Raw genomic sequence first — 24,507 nt, 5'->3', positions numbered from 1 at the left:
AACTGCTGCAAATTGTTCTTGTGACTGATGTGATTATCAGTGTGAATTATCACGCCACAGATAATGATGAAAAATCTGAGTAACTCAGGTTTGCTCAGAGGTAACTCCGAGATTACCACTAACCTGCCTCTGTGGGTGGCAGCCTTGTAGGTCTGTTATCAAGGTCTCACCATGAATTAGAACTGATGAGTTTAACAGCAGTCTTGGTGTTATCAGCTGAACTGCTTGCATGGAAAAGAGCAAATTTTCCATTAGCAGCTTTACTGGAGTGCCAAATTTTAGTCAGTTTCTCAGTCATTTCCTCGTTTCCTGTGGCTTCTCTAATAGCGATGTTGCAAACTGGTGGCCCAAGGGATGTATAGCCAGTCTACAGATGTAGTTATTGTTGGTAGTTATTTTTTTGTTTGTTTATTTTTACCTACATGGTGTTTCAAGAAAAGATTGAATTACTGGCCAGTACTAAAAGATTAGAAAATTCATAACAGATGTCATCTTCCAAGAATGACGCTGGCTCACAGACTCTCGAAGCACTAATGGTGGTGACTGGGTCTGGCTTGGCTTTTGGACAGGAACGAGTGCTTCCTGTTTTCTACTTCATCTCTCTTCACTTACTTCTTGCTTAGTCCTTACAGGCATCTGAGTTATAGTTCTTCTTCTAACATGCTGCTCAGGGTATTTATCCAATTTTGGGTTTAAAATTTTTTTGCTCTAAGGATCTGACCACATCGGACAATTGAAAAGCATGCCTACTTTTAATGAAAGTAACCCAGTACTGGATTCCAATGAATGATGTGCTACAGTGAGCTCACTGTTACTTAGTTCTGCTTTATCTGTGTCTCATCTAATGAATACTTGACAGTCATTTCCCTAGTTTCCATTTCAAATTGAACGAGTGGTTCTAGCAAGTGGGAGACAATTAGAGGTCTGACTGCCAACTGCCTTCACAGGGTCAAAAGCAACTGACTATTGCATTTTCTAAAAATGGAATGTTAGCTAGAATCTTAATCTCATTTGAGGCTCAAAGAGTCATTACGCCATCTTTTCTCCTCACTATCCTAATAGCAGATCACACAGCTATCTCTATGGCTTCCTTTTGCAAATGGCAGATCCTCATATTCACACCACTATTCCCTCTCTATCCTGGAGCTAATTTTCAGGTTTGGAAATAAGTTCTCTTTTGGACCATACATTTATTTCTTAACCAATGGGATTTAATTGTTGGATTCTCTGCTTCTCTTTTGGTCTGAAAAGTGGCATTATTTACTAAGGCTGATATGTAAGAGCTGAGAGTAATCTACAACAGTGGCCCCCAACCTTTTCGGCACCAGGGACCAGTGCTCCTATGAGGACCTAATGCTTGATGATCTGAGGTGGAGCTGAGGTGGAGCTGAAGCAGTAATGCTAGCGCTGGTAGGGGCTGCAAATACAGATGAAGCTTTGCTTGCTTACCAGCCACTCACGTCACTCACTTTCTGCTGTGTGGCCTGGTTCCTCACAGGCCATGGGCCAGTATTGGTCCATGGCCCAAGAGTTGAGGACCCTTGCCCTATAGTCACTGAATATCTACTAAGTATTGGTGTCTGCTTTTAGCTACCAAGTGCCAAGGTTGAGCCATGGATACTGTAGTTGCGAGGGTTCAACTCAGGCCAACTTCCCTCTCTGGTAGGTTACTTTATAACTCAAGGTTTTAGGATGGCAATTTTTAGTTCCATCTTAGGTGGCTTTAAAACTGTGGTGAAGAGTTTGTAGATACTGTTTCATAGAAAAGCTGGGGGAATTTATTTCCGTAATTGCTTGACAACAAGGCAAAACCTGTTTTTGAAAGAGGCCTGATCTGTATCTTGCAGGCAATTAGTAGGGTTTCCACTAAGGGGCTGAGGGACAGTAAAGAGTGATAAATAATACTTCTCTAAAGAATCAGTTCTTAGTGTGCATAGGAGTGAAACTTATTTAAAATGTTTTCCTAGACCTCTCCTTGGAGATTATATAATTAGGTCTCTGATGGGCATAAGAATATGCATTTTTATGAAGCCTCAAGTTCTTATTTCAAGGATCACATGTTGAAAAGCCAGTCCCAAAAGAAGTCAAGATATTTGTGCCCTAATAGATCTGTGATTGCTTTTAAAAACCTTTTACTAAAACTATCAAAAAGATGGATGGAAAGAAAAACCTAATGTGGGAAAACTCACAGGCAAACAAGTATAGTGTTTAAGAGCTTGAGTTCTGAAGTCAGAGAGAATTTGGATTCAAACCCCAGTTCCAACATTTAAAAACTAGGTGATTTGGTCAAGCTGTGTTTCTTTAAAATGTAAATTATCTCATCCTGTAAATGGCTGGTAGACTGTTTGCAAAAAGGGCCACAATTATTCCCTACTCTGTACCCACCCCGCTTTGTAAAGTGACTTTGTGGCTCCTCCTGTCAAGAGGTTGAGTCCTTGTCCCTTGAATTTGGCTCAGCCTTATGACCTACCTGCTTTGGTCAAGAAAATGAGGTGGAGGTCTTGGTGTCCCATTTCTGAGCCAAGACCTCAAGAAACCTCATATGCCTCCTTGGTCTCTTGGGACCCCTGCCATGTGAACAAGACTGGACTAGCCTGCTGGAAGATTAGTGACCACATAAAACAACGAGGAAGTGGCTCAGCAGAGGCCTTCCTAAGTCAGCCAGCTCCTGCACTCCACATCTGCCCACCACAGTGATAGCAGATACATTAGTGAACCCAGATGACACCAGAAGAATCATCCAGCTGAACCCAGCCCAAACTGCTGATCCACAAAATTGTGAGCATTTTAAATAAATGGTTGTTGTTTTAAGTTGATACATTTGGGGACAGTTTGTTTCCCAGTAAAAACTAACTGATACAAGTTAATACAATTATAGCATTCCTTTACACATAATTGTTACAAGAATACTTAAAAAGTGCTTAAGTAAACCTCAATACAGATTAGCTAGCTTCACCATTTCAAAAGTATTGAGGGACAGAAAAACTAGCATCAGGATAAACAAAATCAAATGGAGAGCAGCACTAACTATGTCCACTGTTAATAGCTTTGCCAAATCCTTCCACTTCCCTCACCAGTTTGTCTTTTTTCAGTTTTAAAGACAAGTTTGTTAGCCGAGTAGGCCTCAGAATACATTAGGCAAGTAAATGTTCATATATATCCTTCATCTTACAAGTTGGTTCAGATAAAACAGTAGAAAATACCACAGAAATACTATAGACTAAAAAATTACAGGAAGGTCTAATTATTGGATAATAATTATTTGCAAAGCCCTCGGACAGTTAAAATAGATGAAAAACACTTTTGTTATAACCAGCATTAACTAGTCATATTATTCCGGGCAAAGGGACTCACCTCTCCGAATTTCACTTTATTCATGTCTAAAATTCGAATAGAATTAATTAAGTTTCAAGGATAATGTAAGGATTTGAGAATATATGTAAAATGTGTAACACAAAAGTGACATTAAATAGATGTTAGCCTTGTTGGTAGTAATTTTATATAAAAAGATTACAGAATTCAGAGTCCATAAATTATGCTGCCAAAGCAAGCTGAATAAAAGTGGGCTCCCTGTGTGTTTAATGTGGGGGAAGGAATTCCTTCAGAAATTTATAATCACACATTGTAACCTGAACTTCTGCAGTACAGGAGGATATAAAAAACAAGTCATGAAATGTATCCGCCTATTTCAGAAATGCTTCTGAAAAGCAAGTCAAAGTCTGCATATTTTACTATGGCAATTTAGCTGTTGCTTGACCTAAGGAATTTTGAAGCCTTCCTCCAAAAAAAATGCACACTCGACTGTTAATAAGTCTACACAAATTTAGGTAGGACTTAGGGAGACTTAAAATCTTCTTTTAGGTTTTGCTTCTATTATAATGTGGGGCTCCCAGAAACTCAAGGTTGTATTCTGCAAAGAAAAGCATCTTGGATTCTTTCAGGCATCTGGGACTTGCTGATCATTAAATAAAATGAGTATTTCATTGACGGCATGATGAAAATGGTAGGAATGAAGTACAATGCTGTCTGAGGTAGGAAGATCTACTAAAGCCACCTCTAAATTGTCTTACAGAAAAAAACTTTTCGTCTGCTATAAACTGAATGTTTGTGTCTGCCCAAATTTTTATGTTGAAGCCCTAATCCTTAACGTGATGGAATTTGGAGATGGAGGGTGATTAGGTCATAAGGGTGGAGCCCTCATGAATGGGATTAGGTTCTCTGCAAACCAGGAAGGGGGCTCTCGGCAGACACTCAATCAGATTCATGCTGCATCTTGATCTTGGACTTCTAGTCTCCAGAACTATGTGAAATTAATGTCTGTTGTTTAAGCCACCGGTCTATGGCAATTTGTTAAAGCAGCTGAAGCCACTTTTCTGACTAAGCAGATATTTCTGTTAACTGACCTGCATCAGTTTGACTCAGAGGTTTAGACAAGGGACTCAGCAGACAATTCTGTTCAGTATTAAGGAGGTCAAGTTCTAAAGAATTGAGGAGCATCTTTCCTTAATAGCTAAGTAACTAATATATTGACATTGTCCAAACTAAATGGAGATTTTCATAACAGTCCATGTATTGCCACTGCATTTTATGCAACAAGGGGAACTTGTTTACTTTTTGAAGCATCTAATATTCTGCACAGAATAATGGAGTTCTAGATTCAGATGATCTGGATTCAAATACCAGCTCTGCTGCTCTCTAACTCTGGCCATTAGTTCAATTGTTCCTTAATCCTTAATTTCCTTACATGGAAATGAATAGAATTTACCTTATAGGGTAGAGAGTATTAAATGAGATAATAAATATAAAGTGCTGAGCAGAGCATCTAGAAAGTACTGAGCATGCAAAAGTTCTAGCTCTCATCATTGTTATTATCAGGCACAGTATATTTCTTGGTCATGCCTCAAGGAAATATTAAATGAAGATGAGGCTGAGAACTTTTAAGTGTCCAAGTAGTCCAAAGGCCATTGAAATGTTTGCCTCAATGACAGACATCCAATTTAAATGGGTGGAAAAAATGCGTTGAATGAAACCCTTGCTATGTGGGTACCAACTCCATTTCTGATAATTGAAGTCATTTAGGTTGCATTCTCTCTTATTTCCTTTTCTCTCTTTTTCTTTTTCCTTTCTATATTCTAGGCTGTCGCCAATGACCAAAAAAATTGAAATCATTACTATAAGTAGCTCGGTTTCCAATAGTCCCATACTTATAAAAATCTGTGGTAAGTTTCCCCTATAGGCAATGAAAAGAATTCCACTGAATGCAATTATTCATGAAATTTAAGAGCAAAGAATCTTTCATGTGACCTCAGTATCAGAAAATCCATTAAGTCCTTAGTTCAATAATACAAGGAATATTACAAGGCCAAGATTAGGCCAAATTTCTCAAAGGAACGCACACTGATAAAGAAATGATAGAATTCCAGGCCATGCTCTTTGTATCTTAATCTCTGGAGTGATTCAGAGGTACACCACTCAAGTCCAGCTCTGCTTTGTTTTGAGGCTTGGGTTAGAATATAAAGAAGTGGGAACACAAGATTAGTTTAAAAGAACTCAGAGGTTCTTTTAAGAAATTAAGTTTCTCTGCCCTTAGTGGAAGGGGAGAGTATTCCGTTTTCTGCCTTCCTCTGTGAGCAGAGACAGAGAGCGGGACAGTGTCTGAGTGCCATGAAGTTTCTCAACCACCTTAGAATTCCTGGGGCCACCTTTTGCTGCTCTCTTCAATTTGCAACTAGCTCTTATAATTTCTCCCAAACACTGTCAAAAGACCTCTTCCTATGAGTAAAAAAACAAACAAACCAAAAAAACCCCAAAAAACAAACAAAAAAACCCCCCACTATTTCGGAAAGAGGCCATGGAGCAGAGTTTATATAATGGGGGAAAGGTGTAGGGGCCCTGGGTGAGAGGTTTAGAGCTTGGCAGAATCTCCTTCCATGCACTGTGTGGCACACTATTTGCCTGTTGCCCAGACAATTTCGGTACCTAGAGGCTAAGATTGTGAGCTTGTCTTCGCTGCTATGGCTATGGGCCCACTTGTTTAGAAAAAGTCATATTATTAAACAATTTTTAAAGGAGTGATGCTTTGTTATGCTTCTGAAATAACTATTAGACGTGCAGATTACAAACCAGTGACAACCAATCCCAAAGGGATGCTGAGTTTCAATTTTATATCTAACCAGTTAAAATGCAGGTACCACTGTCCAGTCAGCTGGTAGCAGTTTCTAAGTGTTTTTGGCTATGAAAAATTCATCAGGCCATAACACAAAATAGTGGCTTTAGGTTTTCATCAGAGAGCTAAAAGGAAAAAAAAAAAAACGAACAGGCAAACAAAACCACTCAAATTATGCACATACACACACAAAAGCACTATACCTTTGCATGCTTCTTCTTTAAAGAATTTAGCTCCTTCTGTTGTTTCTTTAAATGCTTCAAGTAAGCCTGTAGAAGAAATGAAGAGGATCCAAAATATGTTTTTTTTTTGTAGTCACAATCATTACACTTTGTGAAAAATGAAAATATATTGGTTTCGCCAATATGCATAATAAAAGAGTGCCTGGAAAATGACCAAGCAATCTTACCTTCATTTGCTTTAAATCTTCTATCCTCACTTGAGGGATAAGTTCAATACCTTTAACAAATGAATAGATACTGTGTATATTAAAAGTTAAAAAGAACATCTGAAAATAGAAAATTAAGTTTTGAAATCTCATCTCAAAACACTGAAGCAAGCGTTACACGTACTGTTATGATATAAACATCTTAATTTCTTATCACAGAACAGTTAACTGGACACTTAACTAAAACGCTTATTTTCATTGGTTGTATTTCCTACAAGCAGAGCCTGAGACAGGGATTCATGTGCACATAATTTATCGATGGAAGGCTCTTAGGAGAAACCCCTACATAGGCAAGAGAAGGATAAGATAGAAGCAGCGGCTAGGGTGTATTTCCAGCTGAAATGCAACCTCAGTCTGATCCTACGAGTAACTTCTTTAGCATAATAAACGCCCTCCAGAATTGTTCTATCTGAGGTAAGGACACTGGGATTTTGCAACTCCATATTAGTCAGCTGAGGCCTTTAGAGGTTTTACAAAACCTTTCAGGCACTTGCAGGCAGGAGAACTCGGATAGCTGGAGAGCAATTCTCTGTAGAAGGGGGTGCAGCTGTGATATGCAATCAGCCAAGACTCCTAGCAGCTGGAGGATGGGTACGGTCCCTATAAAAGAAATTCAAGTGCAACAGCATCTATTACAGTCACTTTTATCTTTGCTTCACAAGGCATATCATATCTGCCAATTAACTGCCAACTCTATTCCCAACTTCATCATCATCATCAAAGAACAAAACCTTTTTTTTTCATCTTCTTTCTTTTACCAAATTTTAGCATGTAACTAAAATGCTATTGAGCACAGCAATGCCTTTAATATACAGGAAATAATGAAATAATGAGATGCTGTCTCAAGGACCTGGAGTAATATACTATGTCATCCTACTATCTGAGTAGTGGTAGGCCAGGTGTTGTCATGGCAACCATAGTTGTATAAGGATCCCAAAACATTCTGTTTGGCTACCGATTTTTATATTATACAAACAAAATGAATGTGTACTCTGTACTATAATTGATTTTCATTAGAATTCCAAAGGCTAGGTGCGAGATATTCAGGAAAGATAGGCATCAAGTTCTAGGTTCTTGAGCACCTGAAATGTGGCTAATGCAACTGAGAACCTGAAGTTTTCATTCTTAAGTTTAAATAGCCACATGTGGCTAGTGGCTACTAGATTAGATAGTGCAGGTCTCCAGGCTTTCCCAAATTTTGACTAATTGAAGTTTTACTATATAACGTTTTTGTTCTTATCAACAAAACTCATTGAAAATAACTTCTTTTTTCTCAAAGCATAATCTAAGAACAACTAAGTTGAGTTTTCTTAATTTCTTATTCTTAAAATTAAAGAGGAAAATCAAGCAGCACTGGTGTAATTATTGCTGTTTGGTGCATGTCTAAGGAAAAACCATTTAGAACTCCAGGACTCCTCACTTTCATAGATGTTTGCAACAAATGCTGCCAGGCTTCCCCCGTACACCTTGTCCTCTTCACATCGGCTCACCCTAGTTGACTTCCAATCGCCAGAACCTGTACTTCCTTACCTGAGGACTTTGTCTTTCAAAACATGCATTGCGCCACCCTTTGGCCCATCTAGAATCATAAGGGAATTTATCTCTCCCATGGAATTCTCAACAAAAGGCTGACTGAAGTTGGGGTAAACATCCCCCATCTCCTGCAACCCTCCAGACAGATGGCTTTGGGGTGTGTGCCCGATACCAGTCTCCAGGGTTTCCTCAGGGCCATGGAGCTCCAGGTGCTTCAGCATTAACAGGCTTGAAAACACGGATTATTTGGTATCTTCTCTTCTTGTAGCACTTTCCCACCTGTGCCCACTCTACCCCCCTCCCCTCGCCCCCGACCCTAATAAACTGCTTGTACTTGAAACTTTGTCTCTGGGTCTGCTTCAGGGTGACCCAAATTAACACATCTCTCTAGAGAGAAAATGAAAGCTTGCCTTCTCAAATGACATCTCTTCCCATAAAAGCCACTGGAGTAGAATTTATTTCCTAACTTGCCCCCTTGCCCGGCCCCCTGATTCATAGAGAAGAGTGGAAAGAATACCTATAAACCTCCCTCTTGCAATTTTACGCCATTCTACTAGAAGCTACCAGGCAAAAGAACAGGCCCTTCACTTAGACCAGGTTCTGCTGAGCCTGCTACCTCCACAAGATTGTACATTCACCTGCTCCATGAATTTCAGCATCTGGCTCATAGATTTCTTATGCAGGCATTCCCAGTCCTCCAGCACAGTGATTAAATACTCATGAGAAGAATCCATTTCACTACTTTCCTTTTCATTTCTATGATCCCTTCCAGTCTAGAAATCTCCACTCTACCTCATTTCCCAACACCTGTGAACAGTATATTAACGTCGCTTGAAACTATCCCTCCTCCAAGACTTGTTGCTCAGAGGTGCCTCTTCCTGACCACAATTTCCACACCATCAACTTGACTTATTCCTTCACATCCCCCACACATGCCTCTTATGCTCATCTTGTTCCTTGTTCCTTTAACCTTTTCTAGAATATATCTCCCCTCTTGTATCATCTCCATATGAATATTAACCTGGATATTATGATTGATGTGGTAGATTGACTGAAAAAAGGTCCAAATCCTTTACCCTTCCCAGTTTCCATACCCATTGCCAATTAACTTTGGAGTTCCTCTCATCAAGATGTGGAGTCTTTTTCCCCAACTCTTAAACCTGGGTTTGGACATGTGACTTGTTTTCTTGAAAGAAATGCAGTAGAAAGGACTTCGTGCCATTTCTAAGCCTAGGTCTCAACAGGCCCTGCATACTTCCATTCTCCATCTTAGAACCTTGCCATTGCCACATAAACAAGCTCAGGCTAGCCTAATGAAAGATGACAGGCCACATGAGAGAGCCCATTTGTCCAACCAATGTCACCTTGGATCAACCTAAAGTCTATTGAACCCAAATATGTCAGTGAGTACAGCCAAGATCCGCAGTGTTGCCTTTTTAACTCACTGGTACCAACCCAGCCATGACCAGAAAAAACCACCCAGATAACCTCCTGAGCAATAATAAATTCTTAGTTTTTTTAAGTCACTGAGTTTTGGAGTTGCTTGTTACACAGCAATAGCCAACTGATACTATCCCTTATCTCTTAGACTCTCCAATCTCTTTGGTCCCACACCATATACATTATGATAACTTCAGGCCTGGATTTCCCTAAGCACTTCTTTATCAAAATCTATTGCTTATACTCTGAGCACTGCTGAACAAGTAACGAGATCAAGCTACATGGACTTAATTCATACTACCAATCCTCACTTGCCTATGCACTCTGTGGCAGACCTTCTCATTTCCTGTGGATTGTTCTATTTCAGTCAGGGACTATTCCAAAGTTTTTCCATATTCTTATTCTTCAGTTCTGCCTCCATCTTCTTTAGTAGAAGGCCACCTATCTAACCTTTTAGATCTGTGTTACACTGTAAAAATGGCCAAGAATTTTTTCCCCTCTCATGAGGAGGTGGAGTCGGTTTGTCTACCCCCGTGAATATGAATTAACAGTGTGACTTTCTTTGGTCAACAGGACACTAGCAGAAGCTAGAAAACGACTGCTCTTGACACTCTAGAGATTGTTTAGGCTTCTGGATGATGTGACACAACTTACCAACTGACAGACATGAGAGTAAGGACATCCCATATCTAACTTCTCGTTCAATCCACCAGCCAACTACAGATGCATGAGCAAGGCACTGAGATAGCCAAACCAGCTCAGACCAACCAACTCAATGAAACATGACCTCAATAAATGGCAGTTATTTTAAGCCACTAAAACTTGAAGTCATATGTTATGCAACATATTTTAACTGATACACCTTCTGTCAGAGTTCTTCCCTTCCACCCTGAAATTTCTCTCATCCTTCTTATTGGCCCAGACAGAATATCTCTCTTGCCTCCTTATGCAGCAGGATTGCTCCCTTTCTCTTACTTCAGCTCTTCCTCAGAGCCTTGTTTCCATATAACCCCTCTTGCATTTTCCTTCTCTTTCATTGGTTCCAACCAACATGCTACTGTCCTCCATAACAACCATTTTACGTCTTAAATCATCACATTTTTCTTACCTGGTTTCCACCTTCACCATCAAAGCATACCTAATTTAACATTAATTTTGTAGCATTAACTTTTCTTGACTATCTATAATACCTTCCCCAAACTCATTCTTCCTATAACACAGATCCCTTGTTTTTTTCCATTCATTCTACCTTTCCAAGCATTCTCATGTTCATTCATTCCCCTGCACCCCCAACACATCCCGGTCTTTCCTTCCTCATCTTGACATTCCATGTTTCTGCCAAGATGCAGCATCAACAACTTGAATTCAATGATATCTAGGACTGGAATCACCTTACCAAAAACAGATCTGCCTCTTGACTTTTCTCCTTCTCCCTATGGCACCATCCATCTGTGACCTGTCCTTAAAGTCTCTGAATTACCACTGAGCCTTATCCTCCCTAAGGCCTAATAAGTTACCAAATTATTTCTATTTTTTCTTCCTTCCTTCTTTCCCCCTAACTGCTTCCAGCTTAATCCAGGCCCTCCTTGCCACTAGTATTGGTATTTTTGTTAATAGTCATTTACTTCCTAAGAAAAGAGACTGTTAGATATTTACTAGGCATGGCTCCTGGGACACATTGATGAAGGAGATATGGTCTTGCGTGCACTAACCCCTTTCTCTGGTTATTATCACATTACATAAATATAATATAAATATGTGATAAGTGTTATAATAGCAGCATGAACACCATAATTCTTAACTGGCCCTTAGCATCTATCTCCCCCTTTCAATCAGTTCTTCTGCCAAGACTATATTAGTCTTCTTAAAATATTCCTTTGATTGTCACTCCCCATTGCTTTTCCAGGGTGGTCCTAGAACCCTTTCCAGACTGGAAAAATTGAACCATTCATCACTACTGATTGGCTTTTCCCTGATCCATTTTCCTACATGTAGGTTGCTTCCTATATTGCTTCTGCCTAGGCTGCCTTCTCTTGCTTCCTCTGCCTTCTCTTCCTGTTTATGTCAGACCTATGTTTCGAGGTCCAGCTCAGGTGGGGTCTCATTCACAAGTCTTCTATGAGATCCTTGCTGGAAGGGATTCCCTCTTTCCTCCTTCTGAGAGTTCAGCCTTCACTGACCACTGCCTGGGCTGGGTGTTGTGTGGGGTCCTATTCTATCTCGCTCTTCTGACCATGTGAGGTCCCTGAAGCTGTGAAGGCATTATTCATACAACTTAGTACTGTCACTTAGAGAAGGCTCTCAAGTCTCCTGAATAAAAGGCCAAAGTGAAACAGCACATACACCCTCTTTCGCATGGTGTCTATTGAGGAGATGAGTGGAAGCAAGAGCTGTTTGGCTCCTTTAAATGCAGCCTTGTTTGGAACCAGGGATGAGGCACTTCCAAATGCAGACATGTCCCCTTCTAGTACTGGGATCACCTTGTCCTCTGTAAGCTGGTCACACTATACTGTCTTCCAAGCCACTTAACTTACTATAATTATAAATGTCTTTTACTAGTGGGTGTGATACAAGACCTTTAACTAAAAAAAACTTTCCATTTTCCACCATCTTTCTCTCTCTGAGTGGCTAATGGCAATAATGACCAGTGCTGGGATGAAATGCCCAAAACCTGTATCATTACCTTGTTCCATGTTCTTTCCAGGGAACAACAGAAAAACAGCTGCAGGCTAAGTACAATTTGGGCTACTTTTGTGCAATCTCATTTTCTAATTTGTTTCACAAAGCCCAATGCATACTTAGTTTCCTGCTAAATTACTAGGTTGCTTTGGTTTGGGAAATCGTGTAGTTTCTTACCTTAAACTGCAGCACTGTGGGTACTTAAACGTACAAACAATTTGATTGCTTTACATCATGGGCAGTGAATTCACATATAAATGGAAAATATCTATCTATCTATCTATCTATCTATCTATCATCTATCTATCTACATCTATATATCTATATATATCTACACACACACACACACACACACACACACACACACACACTCTGAGTAAAACATCAATAGGAAAAAGAGAAATTCTAATTAAAATAAGAAGAGTGAGCTTAGTAAATGATTCATGGTCAAGAAGGATACTTAAAGTATTTAATTACCAGTATGGGATAGGCACCATCCAATCAGAGTAGATCTCTGGCCACAAAGAATGGAAGTCAACTTTAAATAAAAAGTCGGTACAGTTGTTCCCCTACATACCAGCTGAATGTTAGCACATGGGAAACATAATTCTTTGTGATGACACCTCTTATGCTCTTTTCTTTCATCCACAGGTAACTGGTCTTCAAACGCCCATCTGCTAATTTTACAAATAAATAATCATGGATGCTAAATATCTACCGGTGGGGGGAAATTGTCAATAAGGAAATCTAGAAATGTCTGAACAATCATGATTCTGTTGGTTCTTGAGCCCATTGCCTGTCCAGATAAGTGTCTATGGTAGTAGGTAAGAAAGTGGGGAGGAGTTAGTGAAGTTCCCGGTGTGGAAGTTCTTTCCAAAAAGGACACTGAATTTAAATATTTTCTAAATTATGGCTATTGTACCCAGTATAACTAAGATGCAGGGGCTCTACTAGAAAAAAACATCAATCCTGACTCCCTGTGAAACAGGGAAATTAAGCAGTTTGTCCAAGCCATAAGAAAACACGGATCTTCAGTTTTATGTGGCAATGAAAATTGCAAATTAACAATTCTAAATATATTCATAAAAGACTCTTTACAAAGATTCTAAAATTGCCATAATAGATAAAGAACCCAAAGAACTGTCCTTTACCTTTTTTGGCTTCCATGCCAGACCCCAGGGCGGCTGTGGTGGTTGGTCTGAGCTCTGAGCTGCTCTGTGGGGTCACATTTGCTTTGGCAGTGTTGGCCTTTCCTTTCTTGTCATTCTTAGAAGTGTCACTGGGCACATCGGCTATGTCACTCTGGAACAGAAATGTTAACATTAACCCAAATGAATGCCATCTTGAGTTCGACTCTCTTGCACCTTCTCTATTTTAATAAATCAAGTCTGTATCACTCAACTTCTCCCCTTCGACTCTCTTAACAGATCTTTTCCTGGCAGAAGGACACATTATAAGGTTTCCTCAGGCTTGAGGCAAAGGATGACGCCAAGAAAAGAAGATCCAATTCCTTTACAAGAGGAGTGTACCTTCTCTTTCTAGCTACTGGACAGATTGCTGCTTCCAGTTCAAACTGAGAAGTATGGAAAAGGGAGCTTTAAAAACAAAGAAATGAACAACACGAGTGTGCACTGGAATGGGAAGCTGGACGCAAGACTAGTAAAAATAAAACAATAAAAATAAATGTCAATTTCATTAGTTTATTGAATTGGGTCGGCTGGCGTTTCAGTATATCACAAAAGCTTTCTTTACTTTAAACATTCCTAAAAGCATCATGGATGTTTTTCGTTTTGTTTCTAATGAGGCAAAGGTCCCCAGAATTAAGCCACAGTAATGTACTGGGTTTTTCAGATGGTGGTCACATTGTATTAAGTATGGTACATTCTCATTGACCCTTGCAACTATTTTGTTGAATTAATAAGTTCAATTTCAAAACACTTTATTGAACTTGTTATATTAATTTATTTCTTTGTTTGCTCTAGGAATCACTATTTAACAACTAGACTTCCCTTACTTGGTTGTCTTTAATTGACTACTGCTACTTACGGTTTCAATGCCCATAGCTCTCATTTGGTCTGCCCTCTTTTCTGTAATTGAAAGAAACTTCTTTGGATCTGATAAAGCATCCACAATATCTGGGGAGGAAAAATTCTTTGTTTTATTGAAAACATCCAAGAAAATTCAGCTAATATACTATTCAGAACCCTGGAGCACCATTCTACTATATAAGTTCCTTCTCGTAGGACATAAGACAAGTTCGGAAAGCACTTCTAGTTGCAGAAAACATGAAATAAGTAGGCAAGGATCAAAGGCCAGATGGTTTCTCTTATTTTCTCTTTGATTTTTCCCCAAATAAAGAAGACACTGTGGCAGAGCAAGCCAAGTAAATTGCCTTGGGTTCCTGACTGTTTACTTGTGTGACCTTAAGTATGTTGATTAATATCTCCAGCCTCAGTTTCGTCATCCGAAGATTAGAACTGCTAGCACCCACCCTGCAGGGGTACTTAAAGAATTCAACAAAATGATGAATGTCAAAAGTACCTGAAGCATATTGGATGCCATCAGCACTGAGTCTGATTTTTAGATACAGAAGGCTGATGCATATTTAAAGCCAATTTTGCCCCATGGTAGATAAACTATTTCTCCAGTGTTTTCTCAGCTATAATTTACACTGAAAAATAGTAAAATTCCATCTTTTATATAACATCATTTGAAGAGTTCCAAGTACTTTCAAACAGGATTTCATATAATTTTGCATAATTTACCAATACTATAGAAGAAATCATTGTTCTTATTACCTTAAAACAGTATATAGTTTACAAATTTTAAAAACTGTGTTTATCAGTTTCTGCCTAGCAGAATCACATTCATAATTATATTCAGAAGATAATTTTTTTCAGTCTAAAATTTTTTGCTTTTATAACAGAAAATAATACATGTACATGAAAAACATTCAAATATAAAAAATGAAAAGTAACTACTGTTATCCATTTCTTATATTCTTATATTTTTCGAAACTCTAAGTAGTTTTCTCCACCTATTTTTTTATTGTTTAATTTTACATACTTTGGAAACACTTTCACATCAGCAACATGGATCTACTACATTATTTTTAAGGGATGATTATTTATTCCATTTTCTGAGTGGCTATGATATCTTTAACCAGTTCCTTATTGATAGACTTTCCTATTACTTCTAGTTCTTGCTCTAGAACTCCTTGGTATTTTACACGGTGTTGTAGTGAACATCTATGACTATCTTACAGCAGACCTTTGCATATATCCATAAGATAAATTCCTAGAAGTTAGAACGATGGGTCAAGACATTTGTCCTTTTGGGAATTATTAACAAATTGTCTTTCACAGAAGCAATAGCAATTTATTCTCCTACCAGTGGTCTATAAAAAGGTTTGATTCTAGTTATCACTCAAGTCCCTCAGAATTCTTTGCCTCATAATGGGGAATGTGGACAAATTAGCCCTTAAATCATGCTTAGGAAAAACCATAGAGAATTATTTTTCAGAATAGTCTAAGAATGTACTTACATAATTTAACTCCTTATTATGAAAATTTGTAAACATGCACAAAAGTAAACAAGTTTCTATATACTGATGACGAAGACCCAACAATGATAAAGTCTGTCAACATTTCCTTTATCTATGTTCCTCTTTTTCTCTCTCTCTTCTCTCTGCTGAAATATTCGAAGGCAAATTCTAGACATCGTATTTCATTCTTAATTATTTCTCTGGGCATTTCTAAAAAAGAAGGGCATTTTCTTTCAGAACCAACTGTACCAGTACTATAGCCAACAAAATTGGCAGTAATTCCTTACTATGATAAATAATACATGTTGGTATTTCTCTTTTTACAATTAGCTTGTTTGAATCAAGAAACAAAATCTGTACTATATCTCTAAAACTATTTTAAAATAGTTCCTTCTACTATTTATTTTTTTATAATGCATAGACTTGTTGAAGAGACAGATCAGGAGTCCTGTAAAATGTACCACGTTCTGATTCTCCATGTTTCTTGTTGAATCATTTAATTTTAAGGCTTGACTTTCTCTTTTTGTAAGAATACAGCATAGGAGGTGCTGTGACTTCATACGGGTCACATGGAAGCAGACAAAGCCTGATGGTCCCACTTGGTATGGTGCTACACTCACTAGGTGGGCTCAAGACTTTTAGACTTTTTTTTTTTTGGTCTGTCTTCTAAATCCCTCCTCCTTTCACTTGTCCACACTGTTATGGGACGAAATGAAACTTAAACTGTGGATACTAAACTCTCTCGCCCTTCCCTGGAGACCTATCCGAAAGCCTCCAACTGTCGGCCCACATTCCCACATTGTACCCACTCTGCCTCTGCTTCCAACTGGTACATTTATTTCAGTGAGTGACCCGCAGGGTTGGCTTGTTAGGAAACAAATACTTATTTATCTTTAATGATATACAATCATTTTGGGGACCTGAAGAGAATATATGACATTTCCTTCCAGTAGGGAAAATTAGATAATTTTTTAATCGCTTAAACCCAAATATAAAATCAATAAAGCAAGACATTAAAGAATGAAATGATCCTTGTACTGTATGCTTGAAACTAATCAAATAAATTTAAAAAAATAATGAAATGATCCATAATCATTCCATCCTAACTAAGCTATCATTCTTGTATATTCTTATGTAATTTTTTCTATATGAATACATATTTTTCATGTTTACTTAAAATTATATCACCTGCTTTTAAAATTTATTAGTAGGTTATATTAGGTTATATCTATATAGTTCTGAAAATTATTTTTAGTTAGTGGCTAATGTTCCACTGAGTCTTGTACCTAACTATTCTCTACTGCTAGATAGGTAGATGGCCTTTCAATTTTTCTATAAAAAATGAATTTGCAAGACATATCTTAGTGCTAAAAATGATTTCTTCATTACTTTCTTTTATCAGAAAATTAGCAGTTCAATTACATAATATAGCAAACTATATGCTTAAAGAGCATTCCGAACAAAATTTGTTCCTGATAAGCTTTAAAGTAGTTTTGGAAGAATGATTAATGGAAAAAATCAATATGAAGAAAAAGTAGAATTAAGAGGTTGCAGTGGGTTGAATAGTGCCCTCCAAAACTTATGTCTCTCTGGAAACTCAGGATGTGACCTTATTTATAAACAGGGTCTTTGCCTATGTAATTAATTAAGGACTAAGATGAGACCACATTGGCTTTGGGTAGGCCCTAAATCCAATGACGAGTATCCTTATAAGAGGAGAAGAATACAGAGACAAAGGGAAGAAAGGCCAGGTGATGATGGAACAGATTGGAGGGACATAGCTACAAGCCAAGAACACCAAGGATTGCTGGGAGCCCCCAGATGCTAGAAAGAGGCAAGGAAGGCTTCTTCCCAAAAGCCTCCAGAGGGAGCATGGCCCTGCGGACTCCTTGATTTCAAACTTTTAGCTTCTAGAATTGTCAGTCAGAGACTAAATTTCTGTGTTTTTACATTTCCGATGGTGATTGTGAAATAAAAATTTTGCACATTTTTCATATAAAGTCATGTGCTTGAACACAAAGCAGCCTTTCTTATTGTTAAGGAGGAGGATCCATCAGTCTCTGGAGACTTCCCAAGGTCTTGCCTTGGTTCAATCCTGGGGGAACTTCATTTGAATCCCAAGGGTATTCTTTCTGTTTACTTGGTCTCAATTGTGAGGGTTCATCCTACACAATTCCAACCTGGACTATATGTTCTATATATGATATCATATAATTATAAAATAATATGTAAACTAGGTCACATATTGTTTTGTATTGCATGGACAAGCTGACTGAGATGTTCTAGTCAGCAATCTGCTGTAGGATTCCATAGACGTAGCCTAAATTATACATCAAAATAAGATGTTACAGATTTATCCATTAGTTGGATAAATACCATTACTTCAGTCTATCTTCAATTACCAACTCCCAATTCTAGAATTCTAGAGTATGTCCCCAGTTCCTGAAATTCTGCCTCATATTTGAATTTAAATGAGATGTCGTATTTATAGTTACTTAATTTTTAAAGAAAATACAACAATAGAATTCAATAATAATGCAGTATAATAATGATCCTGATCAAATGGCAACAAAAATATACAAGTATAAATAAGTCTTGTTCAAATTAAATTACATGGTACAAAAAAGATTATGAAAAGACTAAATGCATTGGACAAGGTTTAGGTTAGCAGGTTATCAGATAAAGGTGCTTATTCCTGGCAATTTTGAATAATAAGTTAGATACTTCATTTTTAGGTATAGGACATATAATTTTGCCATGTGACAGCAGGTGCTCATTCTGCAGCTGGAGCCAGATCAATGGAGAGGGCAAACACTGCATACCTGGGACAAGTCCACCAAAATTATTTGGCCAAGGGAAAAAAGGCTCAGGTTAGGGAACGGAGGCCTGTCCTCATATCTTTTAGATAACTTTTCTATTGTAACCCAGTATTTCCTTTGTCCAGAGGCATATGCACATTATTTTTAAATATATATTTTGTATACACATGCACGAATCAGTTTCCATATTTGATATGCAACTATGGAAACTATTTTTTAATAACCACATGTAAAATAACGTACAGCCAGAGAATGAGAGGCTATATCTCAAATATCTCATTCCTTTATATACTTAGTACAACTCTCTTTGAAAATGTTATTTATTTTTTCCTTGCCTCAGTCCATGAAAAAAGGTTTCATAAAGCAGTTAAATAAATCTGGCATATTCTTGGCCAAAGTTCTGCATATTCAAGTAAATATGGCACCTTCCTTTGGTGCCAATCTGACATTTATCAGGGCTTTTCCCCTGATACTGGGGGGCCACTGTGGCCGGCTATATCCCATGTTGATCAGCATTCCACAAGACAAACTGCTGTGGCAGGAATGAATTTTAAATGCTGATAACACTGACTAGTGTGTGAATAAGTCTGTCCAGGGAACAGCCACACTGAACATCTAACAAGCCTCTGACTCTACAGAACCCACGAAGTGAGCTAAAATTTTCTAGATACTTGGAGGCCATGGCACAAGTTCTGGAACAAGCTTGCTTTTGCTTTTTCTCATTTGCTTCTTCCTTCTGGACTTAATGGAAGTTTTGCTTATTTGTATTTTTAAAAATACTACCTGTTTTGGGGGTTAATGCCATTTCCGAAAGGCTCTCCTAGTAAAGACTTTCCATGTATATTCTGCTTCCCACTTCCTCTCTCCTACCCATCCTTCCTCACTTCCATATGGATTTGAAAGCATTAACTCCCAAGAACTGAAAAGAAGTAAAGATTCCTTAGTATAGACTTCTAAGTACACAGAGGTTTTTCAGGAGAGCTCTATTTTTTGTTTGCTCTTTTGTTTAGCCATTTCTTTTCGAAGCATTTTTTAGGGTGTGTCAATGGTGAGCACCAACAATGGTACTTAGGACCTCCTTATCCACCACCAAGTGCTCATTCCTGGCCCAGTTTCCCTCCTATTCCCCACTTTACTGTTTTCTATCTCATCAAGAGAAAAAGGTAGCAGAAAATACATGTTCTTTTACTGGCTGTACAGCAATGCTAATAAAGATCAACAAATCCCACAACTATGAATTTGGATGAGCTCTTTTAGCTTCTACTAAATGATTACGCATTCCCCAAACGGCATTTCCTAGAATGCTAGAAGATACAGTTAAGTGCTCAGGGGAAAAAGGATCCTATGGTAAAACAGGAATGAGAAATGTTCGCGTGGCCCCCTCCCCTCAGGTTCCACAGTACATCTCGAGGAGCTATGCAACAAGGAGCTTGTTTAAATTCACTTAGTCTAGCAATTTCTGATGTATTTCACCACAATCCATTCCAACCCCTTCTCTGGAGTTTTTTTCCTTGGCATGCTTACTAATATTTTCTGTAGTTCATAAGAGGCCATACAAATGGATATCACTGCTATGCGAATTGGTTTTTCATCACATATTGGATAGGGTAAGGTGTTTTGGCATCCATGAAGGCAAGGCCAATACAGAACAACTTTAAATTGTATCAGGAAATCCTGAGCTCGTACCCCAGCAATAGCATCTTAATTATGGAGTTTCTTTCTCTGGAACTGTCTAATGTGAGAAATAGCCAACTAGCCTTGCAAAGGAGTCGGAGAGCAATCCTGTGAACATGCTGGGCAGAGTGAAGAAGAAACACCCCCCACCCCCTGCTGCGATGTATGTTTAATCATAAGGGCGGTGGAAAGAAGAACTGGGCAAGTAAACAAGGGGCCACTTCAGCTTTGCCTACATAAAATAGCTTAGTTGCAGAAGAGCAGACAAAATTTATAGTTATAAAAGCAGGTATGGCTCAAGGAAGAAAGTGCTCAGGAATCACAACTCAAGAGAGACTTTTAAATATAATGCTGATGCTCCATATAATCTGGAAGCATAGCCTCAATTCTCTTATTTGTTCTTCTTTCTTCCAGGCAGTAATAATAAAAGAATTGCAAACAAGAAAACCCATTAAAAGCAACAGTAGATGGTCAAGAAAAGAAACACTGGTACTCATTTAATGGTCATCAGCTTGGAACTGTTTTCCTCACCAGCAGCTCGGGTTAATAGTGATAAAGCCTCTGTAATGGGCAGTGACACTGTCAGCAGCACTCGCACCAACGAATACAGCAGTAAAGACAGCTCCAGTACTCTGAGTCTCACTGGGTTTGACACAGGAAAAGGGACCTTAGCACCCAACCTAGTACTTACATTTTGTGTTTGAGTGTGGGAGTACAAAGGAGGACTGTTGTATTCTATGTTCAGTAGAAAAATAATATTGAAAAAATTAAACTGAAGCTTCTTGATTTCATCTCTCGTCATCCCTCTCCTAAATGTTATCATTTTCTTTCATGTTGAACTTAGTTTCTCATAATTAAAAAGAGCTCGCCTCTGTTCTTCAGCCCAGAGCTATTTTACATCTTGGCCACTTAGGAACAAAACTACAGTAGTTCCCCACTTATCTGTGAGGATACATTCCAAGACCACCAGTGGATGCCTGAAACCTCAGATAGTACCGAACCCTTTATATACTGTTTTTTTTCCCTATACATATCTACGATAAAGTTTAATTTATAAATTAGGCACAGTAATATATTAATAATAAATAATAATAAAAGAATTGTAGCCATACTGTAATAAAAGGTATGTGAATTTGGTCTCTCTCTAAATCTTATTGTACTGGACTCACCTTTTCACTCAAAGGAAGCACTTTATGGCTTCTCTTCGGCATATCTGAATTGCCAGCATTGCTAATCTTGTGGTTTGGGGCCATTATTAAGTAAAACAAGGTTTACTTGAACATCTGAATTGCCAGCATTGCTAATCTTGTGGTTTGGGGCCATTATTAAGTAAAACAAGGTTTACTTGAACACAAGTGCTGTGCTACCACCACAGTCAACCTGGTAACTGAGAGGGCTACTAAGTAACTAATGGGCAGAGAGTGTCTACAGTATGGAGATGCTGGACAAAGGGGTGATTTACATCCCATGAGGGAAGGAGTAAGACGGCTCAAGATTTCATCCTGCTACTCAGACTAGCACATGGTTTAAAATTTATGAATTGTTTACTTCTGGAATTTTCCATTTAACATTTTCAGACCTTGGTTGATTGTGGGTAACTGAAACAGTATGAAGAGTTCAGAAGCTCTGGTAGCCATCTTGGCTCTTATTTCTTTCTGTGTCTTGGGAGTTATTATAGTAATGAGAAGGAGAAGCAGTTGCACTAATTCCTGCTCCTGTCTTTTGACGGGGAAAGGGAGAAAAACGGATCTGGCAGTAGTGGAAGAGGATCAGGGTGGACAACATTGACTTTAGACCTATCTCATGTTATGTGACTACTGGGGTGGCTAGGAGTTCAAAGCTCTAACGAGCACCATATGGCAGAAGGTAGAAATAATTACAGGCAATTGGAAAAGTGCTACGTTGTCTCATCAATAGGGACTCATCTTCATATGGTGATCTCAGAAGAACCCCAATATTGGCATAGAACCCCAATAAATAAGTGAATGTAAATGTCCTGTAAATGTCCAGGCCCTACCTAAGGAAATGTCTCAACTTGGATAAACCTTTTAGGCATATTTTTCTTGTTTTTATAAAATGAAACTACCTGACTTTACTAAGATTTAAAATACATTTAAAAATCACATAGAACAAGGACTTGTTGGTGTTTACAGAAATTATGGTAATAACATTACTAAAGCATTAGAATCTGAAAATGCTTAGTAGGCACCAAATCAAGAGTTGTTTCTTAGGAAAATGAATTGCTATGACAAAATAATTTTTGCAGCAAACTAATGGGTAAAGTTAGGAAGAGGAAACTATGACCAATGGATTTTCTTCAGCTTGTTAAAAATAAATAAATAAAAAATGATGGAGGACTTGCTATGGTTGGACACCATTCTAGGGGTCATCTGATCTTTACTTATAAGGTGGGCACACCGCTGTTATCTCCAGCGTCTGAGGGCAGTAAAATGTAAAATGTTTTGCAAACTCATACAAGGCCTGACAGCTAGTAACTTGGGGGCTCTAGTCAGCACTCTTATGTACATTATATTCATAGAACTTTATCTAGATGTTGAAATGTATTTGAGACCACTTTGGAAATTATGAGAGAGAGATCTATGAGTAAATTAAAACTGGATTTAAATAATTACTTTAGAAAAAGAGGAACAACCCAATCAAAGAAATAAAAAAGGGTACCAGAGAGTCTTTTTCTGGCAAAGGAAGACAAGCGACCAAAAAGCACATAAAATATGCTCAATCTGACTCATAATTGTAAATATGCAAAATGAAATGATGAGATTTCGCTTCTACTACCTTTACTTGAAAAATTTAAGAATCTTTTAGAATCCAGAATTAGCCAGGGTGAGTGAGAAGAGGCTGTCTCATATAATGTGTGGAAATAATATTGATCCAACTTAAAGGGCCAGATAAAGAGATAGTGATATATACCTATATACTGGAACATTATATAACCTTTACAAAAAATTTAAAAACCTCGTGTGCATTGACATGAAATGTTCTCCATACTATATTATGTAAAGAAAGCAAAGCATAGAACAGAGTGTATTATAGATCTCATTTGGTTAAATTAAAACTATATATATACTCATACACATATTTACATAAACTTCATACTTATATACTTATGTTTTATAACCTGTTGTTTTAAGACATTCATGTATCTTTTATTTTAAAATATTATTAAGAATTATCTAGGTAGCAGGATAATAGGTTGCTTTCTTTCTTTTTATTCTTTTCTAAATTCAAAATATATATTTTAAAAATTCTTCTATGTGCTGCCTCCATATTATCTTACTGTTGTAGAAAAATGGGGCAAAATAATTTTTTTGAATTTACAGAAAGTAAAGTTATATAGGCTTACTTAAATTTAAATAATCCAGAAGTAATAAGTACAGTCCTGCCATGGAAGGTTGTCCAATGCAGTTGGCTAACTCCACTAAATGCTTACTCTGACTCTCAAAGAATAACTATCATTAAAGCTGGGTGAGTACTTATAGAAATTTTCTATGTACATTATGAACATGGTTAAGGGTCTCTGAAAATAATGAGATCGTTTTGAAATTCACTTTTTGGCAATATATCACTGTCCTCTTTCTATGTTTAAATGCTGAGATCCGAGTCATTATTTTTAATGGATGCATAGTATTCTACAGAATGGCTATAACTAACATATTTACCTAGACCTTATTGGTGGACTTAGGTTGTATCTAATCTTTCTTATACAAATTATGCTGCATGACATTACAGCACGGGTTTTTAAAAATTCGCTTTTAACAAAATGATTAAAAATATACATAATTCCTAAGTTAAGCATTATGGTGAACTATGAGAGTTGGGACCTAATTAGCTTGGTCAAGAATAAGAGGTCTTACTTTTATAACTGGATCCGAATTTGCAGAGTATTGTGGACCAACCTATTTGCCTAAAAACTGAGAAGATGTGATTTACCAAATTACTCAATGCTCTGGAAATGTACATATTTTCCTTATGGTGCCAAAATTATTCAATAGGAACAGCACACTTCTCTTGCTGAGTAACAATGGTTTCTGAGGATGCATCCTCAGGCAGGAACCAGACCTTTTCAGTTTCATCACTACATATTCTCTATTTCAGCTTCCTCGGAATGCATAAATAAGCCCATGACTTCCTCACCCAGGGGTTAGCATGGGCTGCTTCCCTGTCTGGGGAGAAATCTGGTCTA

General features: G+C 37.9%; 1 protein-coding gene across 6 annotated transcripts in view; it reads right to left on the bottom strand.

The window, feature by feature from the left end:
• PLCB4 (phospholipase C beta 4) overlaps positions 1 to 24,507 on the bottom strand; it is a 370,645-nt gene that overhangs the window by 27,732 nt on the left and 318,406 nt on the right. For all 6 annotated transcript variants that reach the window (XM_016126462.2, XM_016118339.2, XM_016134383.2 and 3 more), the window contains 4 exons: positions 14,313 to 14,401; positions 13,418 to 13,568; positions 6,576 to 6,625; positions 6,370 to 6,435 (listed from right to left, as the gene is read on the bottom strand). In XM_016126462.2, the coding sequence (XP_015981948.1) occupies positions 6,370 to 6,435; positions 6,576 to 6,625; positions 13,418 to 13,568; positions 14,313 to 14,401 (356 nt within the window). The remainder of the gene's footprint in view (positions 1 to 6,369; positions 6,436 to 6,575; positions 6,626 to 13,417; positions 13,569 to 14,312; positions 14,402 to 24,507) is intronic.

This window comes from Rousettus aegyptiacus, unplaced genomic scaffold (genome assembly GCF_014176215.1).
Source record: "Rousettus aegyptiacus isolate mRouAeg1 unplaced genomic scaffold, mRouAeg1.p scaffold_m13_p_12, whole genome shotgun sequence".
Taxonomy (NCBI): Eukaryota; Metazoa; Chordata; class Mammalia; order Chiroptera; family Pteropodidae; genus Rousettus; species Rousettus aegyptiacus.
The sequence above is the reverse complement of the archived record's forward strand: the minus strand, read 5'-3'. Positions and strand labels throughout refer to the sequence as shown.